The 20,631-nt window shown below is 48.4% G+C and overlaps 1 protein-coding gene across 3 annotated transcripts in view; it reads left to right on the forward strand.

The window, feature by feature from the left end:
* Window positions 1–20,631, forward strand: part of Ndf (Nucleosome-destabilizing factor) — a 139,737-nt gene that overhangs the window by 101,612 nt on the left and 17,494 nt on the right. For all 3 annotated transcript variants that reach the window (XR_012827325.1, XM_075688482.1, XM_075688483.1), the window contains 2 exons: window positions 7,144–7,323; window positions 11,920–12,044. Coding sequence is in view for 2 of the 3 variants with exons in the window: in XM_075688482.1 (XP_075544597.1) it covers window positions 7,144–7,323; window positions 11,920–12,044 (305 nt within the window). In the remaining variant the exon portion in view is untranslated. The remainder of the gene's footprint in view (window positions 1–7,143; window positions 7,324–11,919; window positions 12,045–20,631) is intronic.

The following is a 20,631-nucleotide window of genomic DNA, read 5'->3' on the forward strand; positions in this document are numbered from 1 at the left end:
GCCAGCACTGCAGTTACCCCTTGTGAATATACTTTGTAAATAGTCTGCAATCTCAATCCTTCGTTCGCGTAACATTTTGGTGGCCGTTCCCCGTCCTCGCCACAGAGCTCTGCAGCGGCCACACCGTCCTGCTTTCCGCCACGTTCCTGTTCTTTTTACAGTGCTGACCAATTATCCCCATGACCTAATCCTCGGACTCTACTTTCTTATGGTGCATTCAGCTTTGATCGACTGTTCTGCTGGTTCCCTTTGCCTAGAACTTACTCTATTCGCGCATATTCGTGCCGAACTGCCGAACAACTTTAGTACGTCCGCCTGCGGCCTAAAGCCTTGACTTTCGGCGATTTGCTATCATCTTTTTCTGTGCCCAATGGTGATTAGGTCGTCACACCTGTTCCTGATGTCCTTTTGATGCACAATATCACTGTGCCCCACTTCGTCGTCACCGTCGCCGATAACTAGACATGCCTCCCCGTCGTCAATTTTGGCCTGACAAAGGAAGTCCTACCCAAAGGCATATCGGTTGCAATGCTCCATGCTATCGGAGATGACCACGTCGCAACGTTTTCCATAGACGTTGTGGGGGTCTCTCACACCCGTACTCTTGGGACAAAGGAACGACAACACAGTAGTGCAAACAATCACAAGGGCATTTATTGCACCTTTCATAGATCAGTGCCTGCTAGCCGAGCTGCTATCCACAAAACATGCCGATGGGCGCGCGACAAATCTAGAAGCCTGACTCACCGCGACCGGAAGCGAGCGAATATGTTCGCCCCATGCTGGATCCCAACGCCTGGTCGTTCGCGTGTATGGTCACGCGAATCGTGGCGCGTTCGAGGGCGGCCACGCGAGGCGGTCTCGCAGAAGCATGGGTCGGCGTGCACGCGGGATACGTCCCCGCCGCGCGCCGACCCGCCGGGCAAGAGGGTCGCTGCACGTGCGGCACGGCCGTCCCGCTTCCTGTCTCGAACCCAACAGCCCGAGCGCCTTGTCTCCCGACGCCCGAGTAACCCCGCAGCGGCGCGGCGCTCGCGCCATCTCTCGCACCGCGCTTGTACCACCCGACCGCCGCGGGCGAAGCCGGCCTGCAGGAGACGAGCCATGCGGGAAAACTAGATCTCAGGGGAGGCGTGAGAGTCACGCATCCCCACAACGTCTGCTCAGATTCTTCACCATGTCCACAGGATGCTATTTGCCCTGACGCAACATTTCGTCCCGCCATTGCTGCAGACCTATTGCCTGAACAAGCAACAGCTCTGTGTCGCCTTTTTGTTTCCTACCACGACATCTTCGACATCTGCAATTGCCAATTGGACCAGATTTCAATTGTTCAGCATTACATGAATACTGGTGATGCCAGTCCTATTCATCACCAGCCATATCGAGTTTCTGCTTCAGAGTGTAAGGTTATTCAAGATGAAGTGAACAAGATGCTTGCCAAAGGCATTGTTGAATCTCCATCGAGCCCTTGGGTGTCGCCCGTGGTGCTTGTTAAAAAGAAAGATCACACATGGCGTTTCTGTGTAGATTATCATCATCAAATTCACATTACCAAGAAAGACGTCTACCCCATGCCTTGCATTGACGACACCCTCGATTGTCTCCACGGTGCCAACTACTTTTCATCAATAGACCTGCGGTCTCGTTATTAGCAGACTTCTGTGGATGAAAAAGACCAAGAGAAGACCGCGTTCGTCACTCCTCATGGTCTATATCAATTCAAAGTTATGCCATTCTGTCTATGCAACGCCCCAGCCACGTTCGAACGTATGATGGACTCTTTTCTGCAAGTGTTCAAATGGTCAACATGCCTCTGCTACCTAGACGACGTTCTCGTGTTTTCACCTACATTTGAGACACACCTTGAGCACTTATCAGCTGTTCTTCTGCAAGTCTTCAGCAAGGCTGGGCTTCAACTAAATTCCTCTAAGTGTCACTTCGCTCGTCGAGAGATTACAGTACTGGGCCACCTTGTCGACTCTTCCGGTATTCAACTAGACCCGGAAAAAATGTGTGCTGTCACGTCTTTTCCTGTCTCAGTCTGTTAAAGATGTCCGAAGTTTTGTAGGTCACTGCTCCTACTTCCAACGCTTCATTAAGGGCTTCGTAGCGATTGCCCGACCTCTTATTGATCTTCTGGAGAAGGACGTGCCATTTATGTGGGGCCCCGCTCAAACTGCCGCGTTTGCCCACCTCACCAACATTCTCAACACACCATCTATACTGGCCCACTTTGACCCGTCCTCTCCTCCAGAGGTCGTACCGATGCCAGTGGTCACGGTATTGAAGCCGTCTTAGACCCAGCTCTAACAGGGTCAAGATCGCGTTATCGCAAACGCTAGCCACCTCCGCACAGCAGCGGAGTGCAACTATTCGATTACAGATTGTGAATGCCTGGCTCTCGTCCGGGCGGTTTCCAAATTCCGCCTGTACTTATATGGCACGCACTTCTCTGTAATCACAGACCACCACGCGCTTTGCTGGCTTTCCTCACTCAAGCATCCTACCGGCCAGCTTGGTCGCTGGGCTCTGTGGCTGCAAAAATATTGCTAAGCAGTAGCGTGCATGTCGGGCCAATTACATCGACGCATGACTGTTTATCACGCTATCCAGTGGACGAACCACCCGCCGACCCTGACCCCAATACCGACACTTGTGTTTTCTCCGTTTCTCAGGTGCTACATGTTGCCGACGAGCAACGCCGTGATGCCACTCTGCACGCCATCATTGACAGCTTGGAATCTTTGCGTTCTTATTCGTCACTTCACCTGTTCGTTCTCTAGGATTTAGCAGGATGCGTTGTTACGCAAGTTGGTTCATTGTAATAGGAAACATTGGTTGCGCTTTCTAGACAATCACATGTAAGAAGACAGGACAGGCGCAAACCGCTGATACTTGGCATGATGAAGGGAGAACACAAAAGGAAGAGCCCGATGTAGAAGAAATGTTCTCTAGGATGGTGTATTATACCGCCACAATGTATGCCCCGACGGTCCTGCGCTACTCCTCGTCATTCCTAAACACCTCCGGTCAGTTGTTCACCAGGAACTTCACGATTTACCAATGGCAGGTCACCTTAGCGTCTCCCGCGCCTACGACTGGATTCGCCGACACTTTTATTGGCCAGGCCCTGCCCGCTCCGTCCAGAAATATCATATTTACACGATTGTGAGTTGATTTGAATGTAAGTCGACCCCTCCCCCTCCTCCATATCGCATGTGACAGGGAAAAAAGAAAGAGCATACCCGGGGACGCATACCATAACGTAAATTTATTAGTAGCTGGCATGGTCACTGGACTACCTCTCCTCACTAGTGCTGCCATCATCATTGCTGCTACAGTCCTGATGCACGTCACCGTCCAGTGAAATTCTGCATTTGCATACATAAGTGCATTTGCATACATACATAAGTCCACGCCGAAAGCACCCAACCACACAGAGCCATCAGGGAGGCTCTTTTGACATGTCCGGTTGGCGCAAGTTCATGGTCTTCTGCCGCCAGCCACTCGTACTCACGGAAGAGCAGGTCCTTAAAAGGCGAAGATCCAGGCTTGTCTCATGATCATGTCGCACGTCACTGGCAGGGACCTATCACACATTTCGGTGACGTACGCTGCAACCTTGGCCTTCAGCTCCGAAAAGCGTCCCGACTTCAGCCCGTGGAAACCTCTTCGCTTGCCGTCACAGGTAGAAATTTTGCTTCGCTGCCGTCGTCACTCTCACACCACCCATTAAGAAACATCAAACTTGCGGCCCGTTGTGCAGTTATTTGTTTCTTCACCGTAAAGGATGGCAGCCCTCTTCAACGCCGCTGTGAACAAGCGCCAAATGTTTAGTGGACTCTGAGCACTCATGATGACTGAGGAAGCACGAAAGTAGTACGTGGCTGGCATTCAAATCGAACACATAAAACTAAAGAGCTACAGGGAAAGAGAAACGCGAGCCACGAGCAGTGTCTGCTCTTCCATGAACTATCTATACTCCCTGCAAACACCGCTGTTCTGAGGGTGCCGCCGCAAATGGAACAGCGGCACTTCCATGAACTATTGACACGCCCGCATGAGTGCTGTGTATGCTGTAAAACTCTAAAAAAATTTTTAAAGCACCCTTCCGAAAAGCGAACAAACCCGTGGGATAGCGGAAAGCTACGGGTGGGGGGCCGTAAAGCAAGCATAAAATTGGAACTACATTGTAGCTCCTCTGATAGCTCTATGGTCTCGCTCGTTTTTTTTTTAGGGGGGGGGGGGTGCCATGTTTTGGTTTTAATTGTAAGTTGGGACACCCCCCGCCCCCCCACTTCAGATTTTCAAATTTTATGAGAAAGGTCGACTTACAATCGTGTAAATACAGTACATTGCGGTGTGTCAAAAACACCATTGACGCTCCCTGCCGAGTGCCTTCAACTGCTCGACATTCCTGTGGAGCCATTCTTTCGCATTGGCTTGGACTTGCTTGGCCCTTTCCCTCTATCCATGTCTGGCAACAAGTGGGTCGCTGTGGCAATAGGTTATGCGACGTGTTACGCCATCACCAGAGCGCTTCCAACAAGCTGCACTATAGATGTCGTCGATTTTCTTTTGCGCAATGTGATTCTTCAGCATGGTGCTCCACACAAACTGCTCACAGACCGTGGTCGGACAGGATATTTCTTTCTCAAGTCATCGCTGACATCCTGCAGTCCTGCTCCACAAAGCACAAGCTAACTACATCTTACCATCCACAGACTAATGGTCGCACTGATCGTCTGAATCGCTGCCTAACAGACATGCTTGCAAAGTACGTCTCGTCCAACCATACTGATCGGGACCTCTCCCTACCCTATGTCACTTTTGCATATAATTCATCGCACCACGACACTGCCGGTTATTCACCGTTCTTTCTGCTGTTCGGCAAAGAACCCACATTGCCACTGGATGCATCCCTTCCATCCGCCACAGCAGAAACCAGCGAGTATGCATTTGACGCCATCACCAGGGCAGCCCAGGCACACAAAATCGCCCACACTCGCCTCCTGACCTCTCGAGAGAAGCAACGGCGCTTGTACGATCACCAACACAGAGACGTCCACTTTTCGCCTGGATCTCTGGTACTCCTGTGGTCCCGACTCGTCACGTTGGCCTGTCAGAAAAAACTCCTGTCGTGGTACACAGGCCCATATCGAGTGCTGCGGGCCGTGGCTACAGCTACCTACGAAATCGCCCCAGTCAGTACCAGTTGCTCATCTGCCCCGAATTCCACTGACGTAGTGCATGCACGCCTCAAGCCATATTACTCTCCTGTTATCACCGATATTTACATGATCCGGGACGGTGCTTCTGCCGCTGGGGGTAATGATGCATGCATATTGCGTGTTTCTTGTGGCCGATGCATGAGAGCGCCCCGACGAAGACGTCGAACGCTCTCTGGCTCTCGCGTTGTCGGCTGAACTGGCCAGCGCTGCTGTTACCCCTTGTAAATATACTTTGTAAATAGTCTCCAGTCTGAATCCTTCGTTCGCGTAACAATAAAATATAAATATGGCACTTAAAAATAGACACCTACCTCAGGAAATAAGGAGGCCTTCATAAAGATAATGAAAGTCGAACCTCTGTATAAATAGGTCATACTTAAAGCAAGAAACTTAGATTGCGTGCTTTATTGAGACAAGGTTTCAGTATTTCTTCTGGTAACGGTTACAAGTTCCTATACGCGTAGCATCTTGTAAGTACCCATGTTTTTCATAAACACACAGGAAACTCTGCCAATGTTCTGGAGCGTGCAGCAGAGATTGCGTTGGGAGCATAGCTTTTGTTCAGGACACCATCTGCTACTAGCCACCATAATCACACGGTACCACGCGTATGTATATACAGGGTGGTGTCCCAGCTAACTTTAGCCAGAGATTTAAAATATGCAAATGCCACGTAGCTGTACAGAACAAAGGTAATGTTGTTTGCTGTCGCTTGGAGATACTTCGACAATTTTTTTCATTCCACTTAATTAGATAATTAGTATTAATTAATAGTCAACTTCTCACATATTATATTAGATGAAAAGTGTCAATGAGACGATTGTGACATGAAAAACTTCTAATACAGCTTTGTGTTGCTCAATACACGCTACATAAGTTTTTTCAAGCTTTGAAGAAGCCCCTCAAATACACTCAAAGTGCCTCAGGCGACCAGTCGCGCGGCAATTTTGCATGCATTTGCGGGCTTCTTTTACGTTCGTAAAAACACTTATGTGGCACATATTGAGCAACAGAAAGCTGTATTGGGAGTTCCAAACTTTGGCAATTGATTACACAGCATACCTCATAAGGTCTAAATGTCTGTGAAGAGGGGAAAAAAAAAGCAACGAATTCAATGCCAAGGAGCTTTGATTCTCAAGTTGGCCAGAAAATAGCCGAGTGTTGAGCAAGCCTTGGAAATTTATTTGTTACATAGCTACCCTTACGTGCAGAACCTCATAATGCTCTCAAGGATACAGTTGAATCCCACCACAACAAAATTGGCAATGGACATGAACATTTTTATTTTTGCAGGAATTTGTTGTGAAATTTGCAAATAAGCATCAAATGTGCAGTGGTGGTCCAACTGTGCCATTTTGGCTCAGTTTTATACTAGTGTGTTATGTGAGGTATATGTTACTCTTTCTTCTAAACTGCTGTTTTATCTTCACTCAAGTTTCTCAGAGGTACCATTTTGCAGTAATCCCACATTTGCCAGCATTATTTACCAAGTTTCATCCACAATGAATCTGAACTGGGTGTTTTCTATAGGTGTGCCACTCAAAAAGGTGGTGCCATATGTCACGGTCAAAATGGATGAACTATGTTCACAGTACCCATAACAGATGGTTCTAGCCTATGGTTGCAGTGATATTGACATGTTTGAATCTGTCTTGTGAACTAGCTGCATAATACTAAGGTCACAACAGTCTTCTTGCGGAAGCAGACATAAGCTTTTCGGAAAGCCATGACATCCCTTGTGTACAACAACGAATGTGGATGAGCAGAGGGTTCATTGTGGTGCGTGCTTGTCTGCGAGGTTGTTGCTGAAAGATGGTCACCATGGGACAGGGCTCAGGGTAGTAGTGGAAGCATACCATTCTGTCTGCAATTGAGCAGTGCCTTTTTTTTTTATGTTGCAACACTGCAGGGGAGGTGGGCAATGGCTCCAAGATGAGCCTTATCCTCAACATGCTGCTGGGGACGACATTAGCTGGTCTGGCAGAAGCAATGGCTCTTTGCGACCGAGCTGAGCTATCCCAGAAGGACCTACTCGAGATACTTGAACTGGGCGACCTCAACTCAGCAGTCATAAGTCAGAAAGGCCAAGGTGAGTTTGATGCTCCCTGTGGTACAAGTGCAAAAGTTCTGGCAGTATCCTTTAGTGTGTTTTTCTGTTCACAAACTTTCTATGAGGAAGCTTGACAGGCCACATATAGTATCTATGGCTTGGTGCCACATCGTTTAGAGGGAAGTTAGCCATTGGCCACAGAAGGCTAACTGTGTAACCTTTATTACTGCAGTGTTTCAGCAGAACACAAAAAAACAGTGCATGCATATGGATACCATTGACCGCACAATTCCTTAAATAAGTATAGAAGTTTACTGCTTCAATGAACTTGTAAATGGTAGAAGCACAATAATTGTATATACAGTAGAACCTCGTTGATATGTTCCCGTTACGTACATTTTCCTGGTGCCAACGTTCACAGTTGAGTGCTCAAAAAGGGACCCAATAGAGCTACGTTCATTTTTTACCCATTCATACGCTCCCGGAAAACACGATTTTCCAGCCCCAACATTCAGTACCGTATTTACTCGCATAATGATCGCACTATCTTGTAAAAAGAAATTGACAGATATTCAGGGGTGCAATCACTACGCGGGTTAAATTTCCCGCGAAAATATATTTTTTTTATCCTGTGTTTGCTGTGGGATGACAACAGGTCACCAAGCAGGTGGCTGCCGCTATAACAGTGCGGGACACCAAAACAAATACGGCGGCCGGTGGAGCAAGCGGAACGCGCCAAATGCGATTTTTTTTCTTCTCATGAGTATATTATGTGCATTGAAACAGTTCCTTCCGTATCAGTAATGAATAATATCGTTAATCGGCAAGTTTGCGACAATAACATAGCCATGTCCACTTTGAGGGGACAGAAACAGATGGGCACGCGTAGCTGCCAGTGACATAGAAACACATGGCGAACCTGCTGCAGAAACTACGGCATTTGTCTTCACTACTATCTTAATACTGCATGTTTCGACCAAGGGTGGGCAAATATCTTAGCTGTATTACAAGCGTTGGCGTATGAATAGGGTACACTTCTAACGTATCAGTGTAAAAGTGGCCACCATAGTTGCTGCTCGCAATTTGTTGCATGCCCACGAGTGCAGACGAGAAGAATCGAAAGGCGCCTTTTTTGTTGTTTTTGGCCAAAACCATTATGAAGCCTACAAGCAATAAAGCCAAAGCAAGTTTAATTGTAGCTTTTTCCCCCGCCCCCCAATGGGAGTGCGTAAAGTGATGAAAGGAAGGAAATGGGGCATCTGCTTAAGAATGTTTCGTGCATGCAGACCGCTTGGTACGTCTTCAAAAGTCGTTATTTGACAGCATTCAACTGATCGTAAGCGCAATCATCATTAGCTATACTTGGCACGCTACATATCGCTGCGATAAGTTTTGGGTGCGATCATTACAGGGGAAAGAAAAAAAATCAAATTTTGACAACAAAATTCGGAGGTGCGATCATTATGCGAGTAAATATGGTACGTCGCCAAACTGCGTTGGTATGATATGTTTTGCAGCCACTAGATCCCATGTGAACAAGAAAATGCACGAAGCGCGAGCGACCAAGAAGAGTATATAGCTGCCTGCCGCGGCAGCGTCACGGCAGCACTTGCCCACCCGTCTCGCATGAAAACACCTGCGCCCATTCAGTTTCTCATTCCGCTACCAGCAAATCTTCTGTAGGATCGTCGCCTGCGGCACTCAAAGCTATCACCGTCAATCCTGCTGTGATAAGCATCTTCGCCTATCTGTTTCACAGTGCGTAGTGCCGTCGGAAGTGGAAGCGTAGTCGCCCACAAGCCCAATTTCATTTCAGTTTCCCATTGCCTTCTAAAACAACGTGCAATAGGAAAACAATAAAACGCCTCACGGGCCACCGGAGCATCACCAGCTCAACCTCGTGTCTCGTGTCTCAAAAATCTGCGCGGTGCTTCGCATTACATAGATGTCAACAATAGTTGAGTCTGTCAAATTTTTTTTTTTTTATTCGTATCGTACATTTTCCCAGTTAATATGTTTTTCTCACAGTTTTTCCAAAACATATGAATGAGGCTCTACTGTATTTTATTAATGGTTATTAACTATTGCATTGCTGTTGTGTTGGGTAATGTTTTGCTGTCTGTGGTAATTACTTGCATTAAAATGCAGGTTACATTGTGCAAATGTTTGGTCACTGGAATAGTAATTGCCTGAAATCTTCACATTTACCCTATCTTCCTGTGTACGAGACTTTTGTATGGATATTTTCGTCGATGCTGTTTATTGTTTGCATAAGTCCATGTGCCACAGTATTGTGAAAGAAATCAAGTCTTGTTTTAAGGGTAGATCGACTATGGGAAGCGAAGGCTTGCCATGTAGACAGTGCAGGCCGCGGCTACCTCGGTAGAGGCCACCATCATGGCCACCGTGATATAGGTATTTCCGTCATTGGAGATCATGTGTACAAGCTTGCTGTTGTAGTTTTCTTGTCTTTTATTTTCCCTTCCTTTTTAAAGAACAGGTCAAATCAACAGGACTGACAGAATGAATAAGAAAAATTACCACATATATGAGTGTTACATTGGGGTGCGTGAAACATCCCCTATAAAGAAAAAGGCACCATCTTGGTTATTATCATCACCATCTGCTGCCATGTGAGAGCCGTGGCGCTTCCTGTTTTCAGTCATCAAGTGGGATGTGATTGTTGTTCAAGTGTTCGTCCCAAGCACACCACTCTGTAGAGGCAACGCCATACATCAAAATCTTTACAATGTCACAGCTGCTTTAGTTAGATGGCATAGGAAGCTACCCACAGAAGCTTCCTGACCTGTACAGATGTTATTCAGAGATTGACAACCGTAACCTAGCAATGCTGCTGGCCAAAGTGGTTGAACTTTTTGACAGTGTGTCTGAGGATGAGCCTTTCGATGACTTGGAATGAAGTGTGATAAATGCTCGTTTCCTGTTCAAGTTTTACGCAACTAAAATTCATAGCACGTGAATATTTTGTTTGTAAAAATTCAGTGTCCTAGAATGGGTGAGCACAACATTTAGTGATGAGCTGCGTAATCATGTTTGACCATGCCGGCATTTAAAATAGGTGCATCCAACACACAGGTGTGATTTATATGCCTTTTTTTTTTCTTTGAATGGCACGAAAAGTGAACAGCACATGTTATACGAAAGTACAAGTTATACACCGGAAAATATGGTAGTGTGCTTCTAGCAGTTCCTAATGTAAAGGATTGTGCGGGGAATTGTATTCACATAAATGTACCACTTCTTTTGTGTTCTCCTGCAACGCTGCTGTAATAAAGGTTACACAGCTCAGTGGAATACGTGTGCAAGTTAGCCTCTCACCACCAATGGCTAAGTGCCCTCTCAATGAAGATGCACCATATCACGGCTGCTTTGTATGAAAGCACTTTTGTTCCAGTCTGACAAGATGTTTGTTTCACAAACAGTGATTTCATGGCTACACGAAACCTCTTGTAGCCACATTTAGTCGAAATTAATGTACTGTAACTTACCTGGCCTGCTTGAAGTGCTCGTTTTCACGGTACTTATAAAATGAAACTAACTCTAATTCACATTAGAGTCGCGTAAAATATTGCCAAGCAAAGAGTATCCTTAAAAAGTGATCGTCCAAGAATACGTCCCAAGTTTGTCAACACAAGTTGATGTGCGCACATACGCTTGCCCTTAGCTTAGATTCGCTGCTCACTGTCTCGCGATTGTGCATGGCGACCATGCACTTTCTGAAGGCACGCTGCCAACACACGCAGAGTCGGAACGAAACTACTGTGTGCTGCAACTGCTGTGGACGAAACTGTGGTCACTATCAACTCGATCATTGACAGTAAATGTGCACAGAGTCAAAACGAAACCACTGTTTGCTGCAACCCTTGCGAACGAAACCGGGGTCGCTATTCAAGCGATTGTGGATGGTGAATAAGTCAGTTCCGAAGAAGCGCAGCCAACGTGGTGTTATGCGCTGCGGTAAATGCAAGAATAAAGGCTATAATGGCCCAAATAGGCATGAAGCACTTATTCCTGTACTTCCCATATGGTCTTCATTGGTGGCTATGGTGTTGACAACTCCGCCGCTTTGTTTTGGTTGGATGCTAGCTCCATTTTTTCTCTTCATGTAGCACATTTATGATGCTCCGTGCTCACCATGTTTCGAGGGTTCTCCGGATTAACCGGTGTGCAGCCAAATACGTCCAAATTAATGATAGTTTGATGCTAATAAATAATGCATATGTCTGCCAGGAGCAGAGGGCAAGTCTGAATTATCCAATTTCCTGAATTTACAAGGTTTTACTGTACTTTGTAGGTATGATCTAAATCATACCTACAAGCTTTTGTCTTGGTGCAATGCTCAAATGTGGTTAGGGGCCCTGCAACTATTTATGCAGGCCAAGAATGCGAGACACATTGTGGCAAATGGAAGTGCGTCATATAGGAATGGAAAGAAAGAAAAATGGAAGTGGTATTAAGGTGCAGTGGAGCAGCACCATCACTGAGACTTCAATATTAAGATAGCAGTTTGTGTGCACTTCCGCAAATTGGAGCACTTATGCAACCAACAAGTGTTGTCTGCGAAATACCTGTGCTCTGCAACCTGTTGACTGTATCTAATCCTTCTGCTTCCAGCCATTATTGAAGGCACTTTTGCAACCAACATGCCCCTGCAGCACCTTCAAAAGGACCTTTGCCTTGCCATTGGCATTGGTGACCAGTTGGAACAGCCTTTACCAGTCACAGCGGCAGCAAATGAGGTGAGTCTGTGCAATGTCGTGATAATTCTTTTGGAGGGAAAAGCAACGGGTGGTTTGGTTGATTTTGCAGTCATTAGCGAGGTACCTAGGCAAGGTTACACAACTAGATTTGGCATAGTGTAAAGGATTTTTAACGACTGTTGTTGCTGTAGGCCACAGGCAGAATAAAATTTAGCTTAGCAGCACTGATCCAGGCACGTTTTACACTGTGTTGGACAACCCCACGACCTATGCCTAACGAAGTGTGTCACCATTTTTAGTGGATAGCACTAGAGTGATTGTCCCCATAGCATTTCAGCAATTGCTTAAAGTGAGGCCAAAAGGTTGCCACATGCTAGGCCAAACACTATTATTTAACAGTAAAATTTTTGAAATTTTCTCTTGCTGCTTTGATGTTTTCACAGTGGCAAGACTGACATTCCAGATGAAAACAATTTTCTGCAGCATCAGATCAATAGTATTATGTAGTGAAATATCAAGTAAACAAAATTTGATTTTTCTTTTATTATTATTTTTCTTCCTCTTTTGACGAAGACAAGCCGGTTCTACACTAGCGAGCAGCCTGTGAGTTTCAATAGCATAGCCTGTGATGCGTAAAGCTTTCCCCTAAAGATATGCACTGTGAAGAGACGCACGTATGTGTGCCTCAAGTGCTGTAACCTTTAAAGTGCAGTGCATATGAAATGACTGCCACAGCAGATCAGATTATAGTGACAAGACACTATGCGTGGAAGTCTGCTGAACACAAAACTGGAACCTACTTTTGTGATGTGCTTGAATAGCTATGTGTGCTTCCTCTTCATAACATTTGGTGGAAGTGCGGGGTAATGACTCCGAACGGAGCTTCGCAGCGCCCGCTTCGGTTATTCCACAATGTCGCAGGAGATGGTGCCTAGTTCGGCAACATCTGCATTGACTGTCATGCTCGTGCATCTGCATGATCCAGGAACCTTCTGTGGCATCAGTGGCGCCATCATTGACAACTGGTTGGCAAGCCTCAATAACTGGTCGGAGATGTATGAGCGAATGAGCAGCCACAACAAATAGGATCCCAGAGTAAAGCTGACGAACATAATGTTTTACTTGGTAGGAACTGCGTGAGTGTAGTTTCAAAAACCACGAATATCTCCAAGGTTCAGGTACTTGCAAGCAGACGCTGCGAGATCTCTTCAGAAAACCGCTGGGTCGGAAGGTTGTCACCTAGGAAGAGTTGACGTCACAAGTTCATATGTCCGGCGAAGGCTATGTCACCTATATACAAGACATGCTGGCACTTTGCCGCAAGGCCAGCGCCGGAGTCTGAAAAGTCAGATCGCCGATGATAGGTTCAATTTTCTCATTTGTAAGAACTGTACTTCAGTTTATGACATTATCACGGAGTGCAAGTGTTTCAAGCAGGTGAAAAGGCATCGTATCTACCAGTCATTTGCACCGCTTCCCAATACAACTTGTGAAGACCGACAGGACTCTCCTTCACTGCAGCAGCAGCCTTCAGAGCAGCCAACGAAGATCATGAGTCAAAAGCCATGTGTCCTGTGGCTCCGTACCCCACACCTCCACCAAATATTACGAAGCGGAAGCCCAATGCATAAATGTGTGTACAGCTATTCTTATGGGAAAAGTTAGTGGTAATTGCACAGGCTGGTACAAAGGTCACAGCTCCAGAAGACAGTCTACCAGTTCCTCTTCGTCTCCCTCTTGCACACAAGGTCCGGTCTAAATGCACCGTAACAATATAATTTCCTGTAGTTTGGTACTGGCAACACTAATGTTATCCTTGGAAAGAAGCACTAAGGAGAACTGAGTGTAAGTAGTTTGAACCTGTGACCACTTCGCCAGTCTTGCAGTTGTTTGGGATCGGACTGCTGGTACGATCTGTTGGGAACTCGGCGCTGACGCCCGTGGTTGTACCTGGGTCGCAAGCCCCAAGGGTAGCGTTGGCCTGGCGGCCTGGGGTACAACTGGAAGCATCCGAAGGTCCCGGCAAAGCATGAGTCGACTGGTAACAACGAAACAACTTGTTTATTTTAACATCGCAAAGAGTTGGCGGTCAGGTTTGACCGTAGTAGAGAGACGGGAGAGCACTTCACTCAACAGAAGAAATCGGAGCCCTCCCTTTGGCGTCCGGGGGCAGCTGTTTTTATACTCTCGCAGTTGAGGGCAAGAAGGAACCCCTCAAAAGACGAGCACGTGAATGTACAATGGGCTAATGGTGACGCACACTGTCGTAGCGATGCCGTAGCACCATGTCGAGCACGATCTCGTAGCACCCTGTCGTGGCGCTGCCGGTCGGACACAATGACTGTAATGAGAGGATGGTCCCTGCTTTGGCATCGCCTGTTTCGGGCACAATGACTGGAACGAGATCCCTGCTTTGGCATCGCCTGTTTCGGGCCCAATAACTGGAATGAGATCCCTGCTTTGGCATCGCCTGTTTCGGGCACAATGACTGGAACGAGATCCCTGCTTTGGCATCGCCTGTTTCGGGCCCAATAACTGGAATGAGATCCCTGCTTTGGCATCGCCTGTTTCGGGCACAATGACTGGAATGCGAGGATGATCCCTAGGCGGTCGCATCGCCGCAGTCGCGCCTGGAAACACCTGGCGATGAGTGTTGCGGCGACGACGATCGGGCCAAAATGTCTGCCGCCCCGCCGCAGTCGCGCCGGCAAAACCACGTGTCGCAGGCGAAACGCAACAGACCGCCCCGCCGGGGGAAGGAGATCCCGATGGACAGGGGACTGCATCCGCTGTCCGGAGGGATGTCGCTCGATGATGCTCATAACCGAAGTCGGGCGTCCCTTGACGTTTCTTGAGCGCAGCGCACAGAGAAGGCCTCGTTCTCTCGTTCAGGTTCGCACGGGACACTGCAAAGTGACTTCGGGAGAGTTCACATTTTTGTTCTCGTTCCCGGCAAGCGTTAGAACTACGCTGAAACTCAACCGCTCAGTCAGCAAGCACGGCACAACCCTCACTAAGCCCTGCCAGGCTCTTTCCCCTTTTTATACCACTGCCTAGTTCCTTACAGTAGTCTAGCATCACTCAGAACGCGTCCACAAATTGAAAAATTGCACTAGAAAGCATATCATCACTTTGAAACACTAAACAAAAGCAATATGTTAAAAAAAAATCCTGCCTCAGGAAGAAAAACATCAGTAACAAACAATTTTGAGGCTGATTCCTACGTTAGGGGCTTCGACTTAAGCCATCGGCGTTACCGTTGAGACTCCCCTTTTTGTAACGCACCTCAAAGGAATATTGTTGTAAAGCGAGGCTCCAGCGCAGGAGGCGGCCATTTTTGGGAGAGATGGTCTGCAGCCATTGGAGAGGGCAGTGATCCGTCTCAATGATAAACCTCGAGCCGGCTAGATAGCATGACAATTTCTGAACGGCCCACACGAGACACGCACACTCTTTCTCGGTGGCGCTATACGCCTGCTCACGACTGGTCAGCTTACGACTAGCATACAGGACGGGGTGTTCTACTTCTCCATTTTCCCGTTGGCACAGTACAACGCCCATGCCTCGCTCACTAGCATCGCACTGAACAATGAACCCTTTTGTATAGTCTGGCGATCGTAGCACAGGCTGGCCTGTTAGGGCACTCTTTAGGGCGCTAAAAGCTCTTTCCTTTGTCTCGTCCCAGACGACTGTTTGAGGCTCTGTTTTTCTTAGAGCATCCGTCAGGGGAGCCGCGATATCAGAGTACCTAGGGATGTACCTCTGATAGTAGCCGGCGACACCTAAGAACGACCGAATATCGGTCTTGGTGCGCGGTTGCGGAAAGTCTCGCACAGCGGCCACTTTTATTTCAGAGGGGCGGCGACGACCCTGACCAATCACGTGACCGAGGTAGACAACCTCGGCCTGTGCTAACTGGCACTTAGGAGCCTTTACTGTCAAGCCCGCTTCGTGCAGGCGGGATAGCACTGCCCGCAAGTGTGTCATATGCTCAGACCAGGATGCGGAGAATATCGCTACGTCGTCTAGATACGGTAAAGCGAATTCTTGCTGTCCCCGCAACACTTTATCCATGAGACTTGAAAAACAGTATGGCGCGTTCTTCAAACCAAAACTCAACACTTTAGGACGGAATGTTCCCATTGGTGAAATGAACGCCGCATACCTACTAGCCTCTTCTGTAAGTGGAACCTGCCAATAACCCCTGACAAGATCTAGGGTGGAAATAAACTGAGCGCTACTAACTTTCTCAAGGCGCTCCTCGATGTTAGGGATCGGATAAATTTGATCCTTAGTGATGGAATTAAGCCTGCGGTAGTCGACGCAAGGACGAGGTTCCTTGCCCGGTACCTCAACTAAAATCAAAGGGGAGGTATAATCACTCTCACCTGCCTCAATAACACCGAGCTGTAGCATTTTCTTTACCTCAGCCTCCATAATATCGCTCTGGCGGGGTGACACCCGATACGCCTTGGATCGTACTGGCTCTGTGGAGGTAAGTTCTATATCATGAGTAAGTACAGAAGTCCTACCAGGCCTCTCAGAGAACAGACCTTGAAACTCTTGTAATAGCTGGTATAGTTCGGTTTTCTGCTCGGGCGACAGCGGTGCTTTACTGATAAGGTCACTAATGACTTGACCGGTGTCTTCCCTGTTCGTCACTGAGCCTAGTCCCGGAAGCTCGACCGGAAGCTCTTCAGGAACGTTTACCATCAGGCACACCACTGCTTCCCTTTGTCTATAAGGTTTGAGCAGATTACAGTGGTAAACTTGCTGTGCTTTCCGCTTTCCTGGCAGACTTACCACGTAGTTAACGTCCGACAGTTTCTGAACAATTCGCGCTGGGCCCTCCCACTGCACGTCTAGTTTGTTGTTTAGCGATGTGCGCAATATCATGACCTCATCGCCAACCTCAAAACGACGGGCCCTGGCTGTCCGATCATAATTAACCTTGGCCCTCTGCTGGGCCTTTGCCATTGCTTCACCTGACAACTCCTGTGCCCTTCTTAAGCGTTCGAGGAGCTTAAGTACGTACTCCACCACGACTGGGTCGTCGCCCCTACCTTCCCACGATTCTCGAAGCATGCGAAGCGGAGATCGAAGCGAGCGACCGTACACCAGTTCAGCTGGCGAAAACCCCGTAGCCGCATGCGGCGCGGTCCTTAAAGCAAACATCACCCCAGGCAGACACAGCTCCCAGTCAGTTCGATGTTCAAAACACAATGCTCTCAACACGCGCTTCATGACGGAGTGGAGCTTCTCAACGGAATTCGACTGTGGGTGGTACACTGAGCTGTGTAGCAGCTTTACCCCACACCTTTCGAGAAAAGTTGTCGTCAAAGCGCTAGTAAACACTGTGCCCTGATCTGATTGGATTTCCGCAGGAAAACCAACTCGCGCAAATATGGACAGTAGTGCATTGACTATCTCAACTGAGCTGAGTTCTTTAAGCGGCACTGCTTCAGGGAACTTTGTCGCTGGGCAGATCACAGTCAAAATGTGTCTGTACCCCGTGGCTGTTACCGGCAGAGGTCCCACAGTATCAATAACGAGCCGTCTAAAAGGCTCCGTAATGATAGGTACCAATTTCAACGGCGCCCTCGATTTGTCCCCTGGTTTGCCCACCCGCTGACAAGTGTCACATGTCCTCACGAAATGGTCTGCGTCCCGAAAACACCCTGGCCAATAGTACTCTTGCAAGAGACGGTCCTTAGTTTTCTTAACTCCTAGGTGTCCGGACCACGAACCCCCGTGTGACAAGCGCAACAGATCCTGACGATAGCATTGAGGCACGACCAGCTGATCGAACTCCACTCCTCTGCGGTCTAGATACTTCCGGTACAGGACTCCACCCCTTTCCACAAAACGCGCAGTTTTCCTGGCGATACCTTCTTTGACATTGCAGCGCACGTTTTCCAGGCTGCCATCCTTTTTTTGCTCGGCTATCAAAGCCGACCGGCTGACTTTTAGCAACCTATCAAGTCCGTCTGACGTAGGCGCGATGAGCAAATCAGTAGATAGCTCTTCTAACTTTCCCGTGTCGGGCATTTCCTCTCCAGTATCTGGCGCCTTTAACGTTACAGACTCAAGTTTATTCAGTTCGGGCGTGCTCGGAATATCAGCTTGCTGCGCCTCTGACCCTTTTTCGTTGTTTGATAACGTCGGCCCCGCAACTACCGCCTTTGCAGCGAGCTCCCGAACCTTCGATCTGGTTAAGGCCTGAACACTAGCTTCACCAAACAAAAGCCCCTTCTCGCGCAGGAGGTGATCGGACCTGTTTGAAAATAGGTACGGGTACTGGGGTGGCAGCATAGATGACACTGCCGCCTCTGTCTCAAGCGCTCCGAAAGGTCCTTCAATAAGCACTTTTGCTACCGGCAGACACACGCTATGAGCTTCCACGGCTTGCTTGATCCATGCGCACTCGCCCGTGAACATATGGGGTTCTACGTAAGACGGGTGAACTACATCCATCGTAGCTGCGGAATCGCGAAGCACTCGGCACTCTTTCCCGTTCACGAGGAGGTCTCGCATGTAAGGCTCGAGAAGCTTCATGTTCTCGTCAGTGCTGCCTAATGAAAAAAACACAACTTTTGGTGTTGTTTCCGGACACTGCGCCGAAAAGTGACCCGGCTTCTGGCACGTATAACAAACGCCCGCTCGCGTCATCTCGAACCGCTTTCTGCGTTCGGCTTCGGCTGCCGCCGTCTCCTTAGGTTCGGTCGCACTGCTTCCACTCGCATCCGCACTACGCGTGTTCCCCTTTGCTCTCATGGGTGTGAACTTCGGCCTCTCAAACTTCGAGCCAAATTCACCCTTTTGACCGTCCTTAGCTCCGCGAGCTCGACGCGTCACAAACTCCTCGGCTAGCTCAGCGGCTCTAGCCACCGTACTCACGTCTGGCCTATCCAAGACCCAGTATCGCACGTTCTCCGGTAACCGACTATAAAACTGTTCTAGCCCGAAACACTGCAGAACTTTATCGTGGTCACCAAACGCTTTCTCTTCTTTGAGCCACTCCTGCATGTTCGACATAAGCCTATACGCAAACTCTGTATATGACTCACTTCTGCCTTTCTCATTTTCCCGAAACTTCCGACGGAACGCCTCCGCAGACAGCCGGTACTTTTTTAGCAGACTCGATTTTACTTTGTCGAAATCCTCTGCTTCCTCTCTATCCAAGCGAGCGACTACGTCGGCCGCCTCGCCGGGTAACAAAGTGAGCAAGCGCTGTGGCCACGTTTCCCGAGAGAACCCCTGCTTCTCGCACGTTCGCTCAAAGTTAACCAGGAACAAACCAATGTCCTCTCCAAGCTTAAACGGCCGCATCAGGTCAGTCATTTTGAACAATACGCGTTCTCCTGCACCGTGTGCCTGACTTCCATTACGAGCGCGTTCCATCTCTACCTCAAGACGCTTCATTTCCAAAGCGTGTTCGCGCTCTTCTTTTTTCTCTTGTTGCTCTCGCTCTTTCTGTTCTTTACGTTCACGCTCTTCTTTTTCTTTCTGTTCTTTAAGTTCGCGCTCCTGTTTCTCTTTTTGCTCTTTAAGTTCGCGCTCCTGTCTTTTTGACCTCTCCTCAATAGTCTCAAGGCATTCCGACAGCTCGTCATCCTCAGCCTCTAACTCAAGAATAGCCTTTAGCAGTTCAGGTTTTCTTAGTTTGTCTGAGACATCCAGACCCAACTCTCTTGCAAGCTCCAACAATTTCGGTTTGCGCAACGACTTCAAATCCATGGCTGCTCTGAATGCTGCTTTCTCTACTGCTTATTATTGTCTTGCCGCAAACTAACCCGGCAGCAACGACAACCACAATTACCAGCTCTGTTTCTGACACTAACAAAAGCCTGGCAAAGCTCAGAAGAAGAAAGTCCCGCACTCACCAAACCTCGCAGGCAGGAATTCCGCGCAGTCGTTCCGCTGCAGGCAACCAGTCGTCACACAGGGCTCGTTGCACTGCTCCCGGATCGTCGTTGAGCTGCTCAGCATACAGTCAACTGCATCTCTTCGCTGCTGGCCTCCGTTGTCGCGATCTCACCGCTGGCAGACAGTTGTCTGAAGTCGGAGGCGATCTCACCGCTGCCAACCAGATGTTTGGGATCGCGACGATGGTGCGATCTGTTGGGAACTCGGCGCTGACGCCCGTGGTTGTACCTGGGTCGCAAGCCCCAAGGGTAGCGTTGGCCTGGCGGCCTGGGGTACAACTGGAAGCATCCGAAGGTCCCGGCAAAGCATGAGTCGACTGGTAACAACGAAACAACTTGTTTATTTTAACATCGCAAAGAGTTGGCGGTCAGGTTTGACCGTAGTAGAGAGACGGGAGAGCACTTCACTCAACAGAAGAAATCGGAGCCCTCCCTTTGGCGTCCGGGGGCAGCTGTTTTTATACTCTCGCAGTTGAGGGCAAGAAGGAACCCCTCAAAAGACGAGCACGTGAATGTACAATGGGCTAATGGTGACGCACACTGTCGTAGCGATGCCGTAGCACCATGTCGAGCACGATCTCGTAGCACCCTGTCGTGGCGCTGCCGGTCGGACACAATGACTGTAATGAGAGGATGGTCCCTGCTTTGGCATCGCCTGTTTCGGGCACAATGACTGGAACGAGATCCCTGCTTTGGCATCG

This window comes from Dermacentor variabilis, chromosome 4, assembly GCF_050947875.1.
Source record: "Dermacentor variabilis isolate Ectoservices chromosome 4, ASM5094787v1, whole genome shotgun sequence".
In the NCBI taxonomy this organism is placed as follows: Eukaryota; Metazoa; Arthropoda; class Arachnida; order Ixodida; family Ixodidae; genus Dermacentor; species Dermacentor variabilis.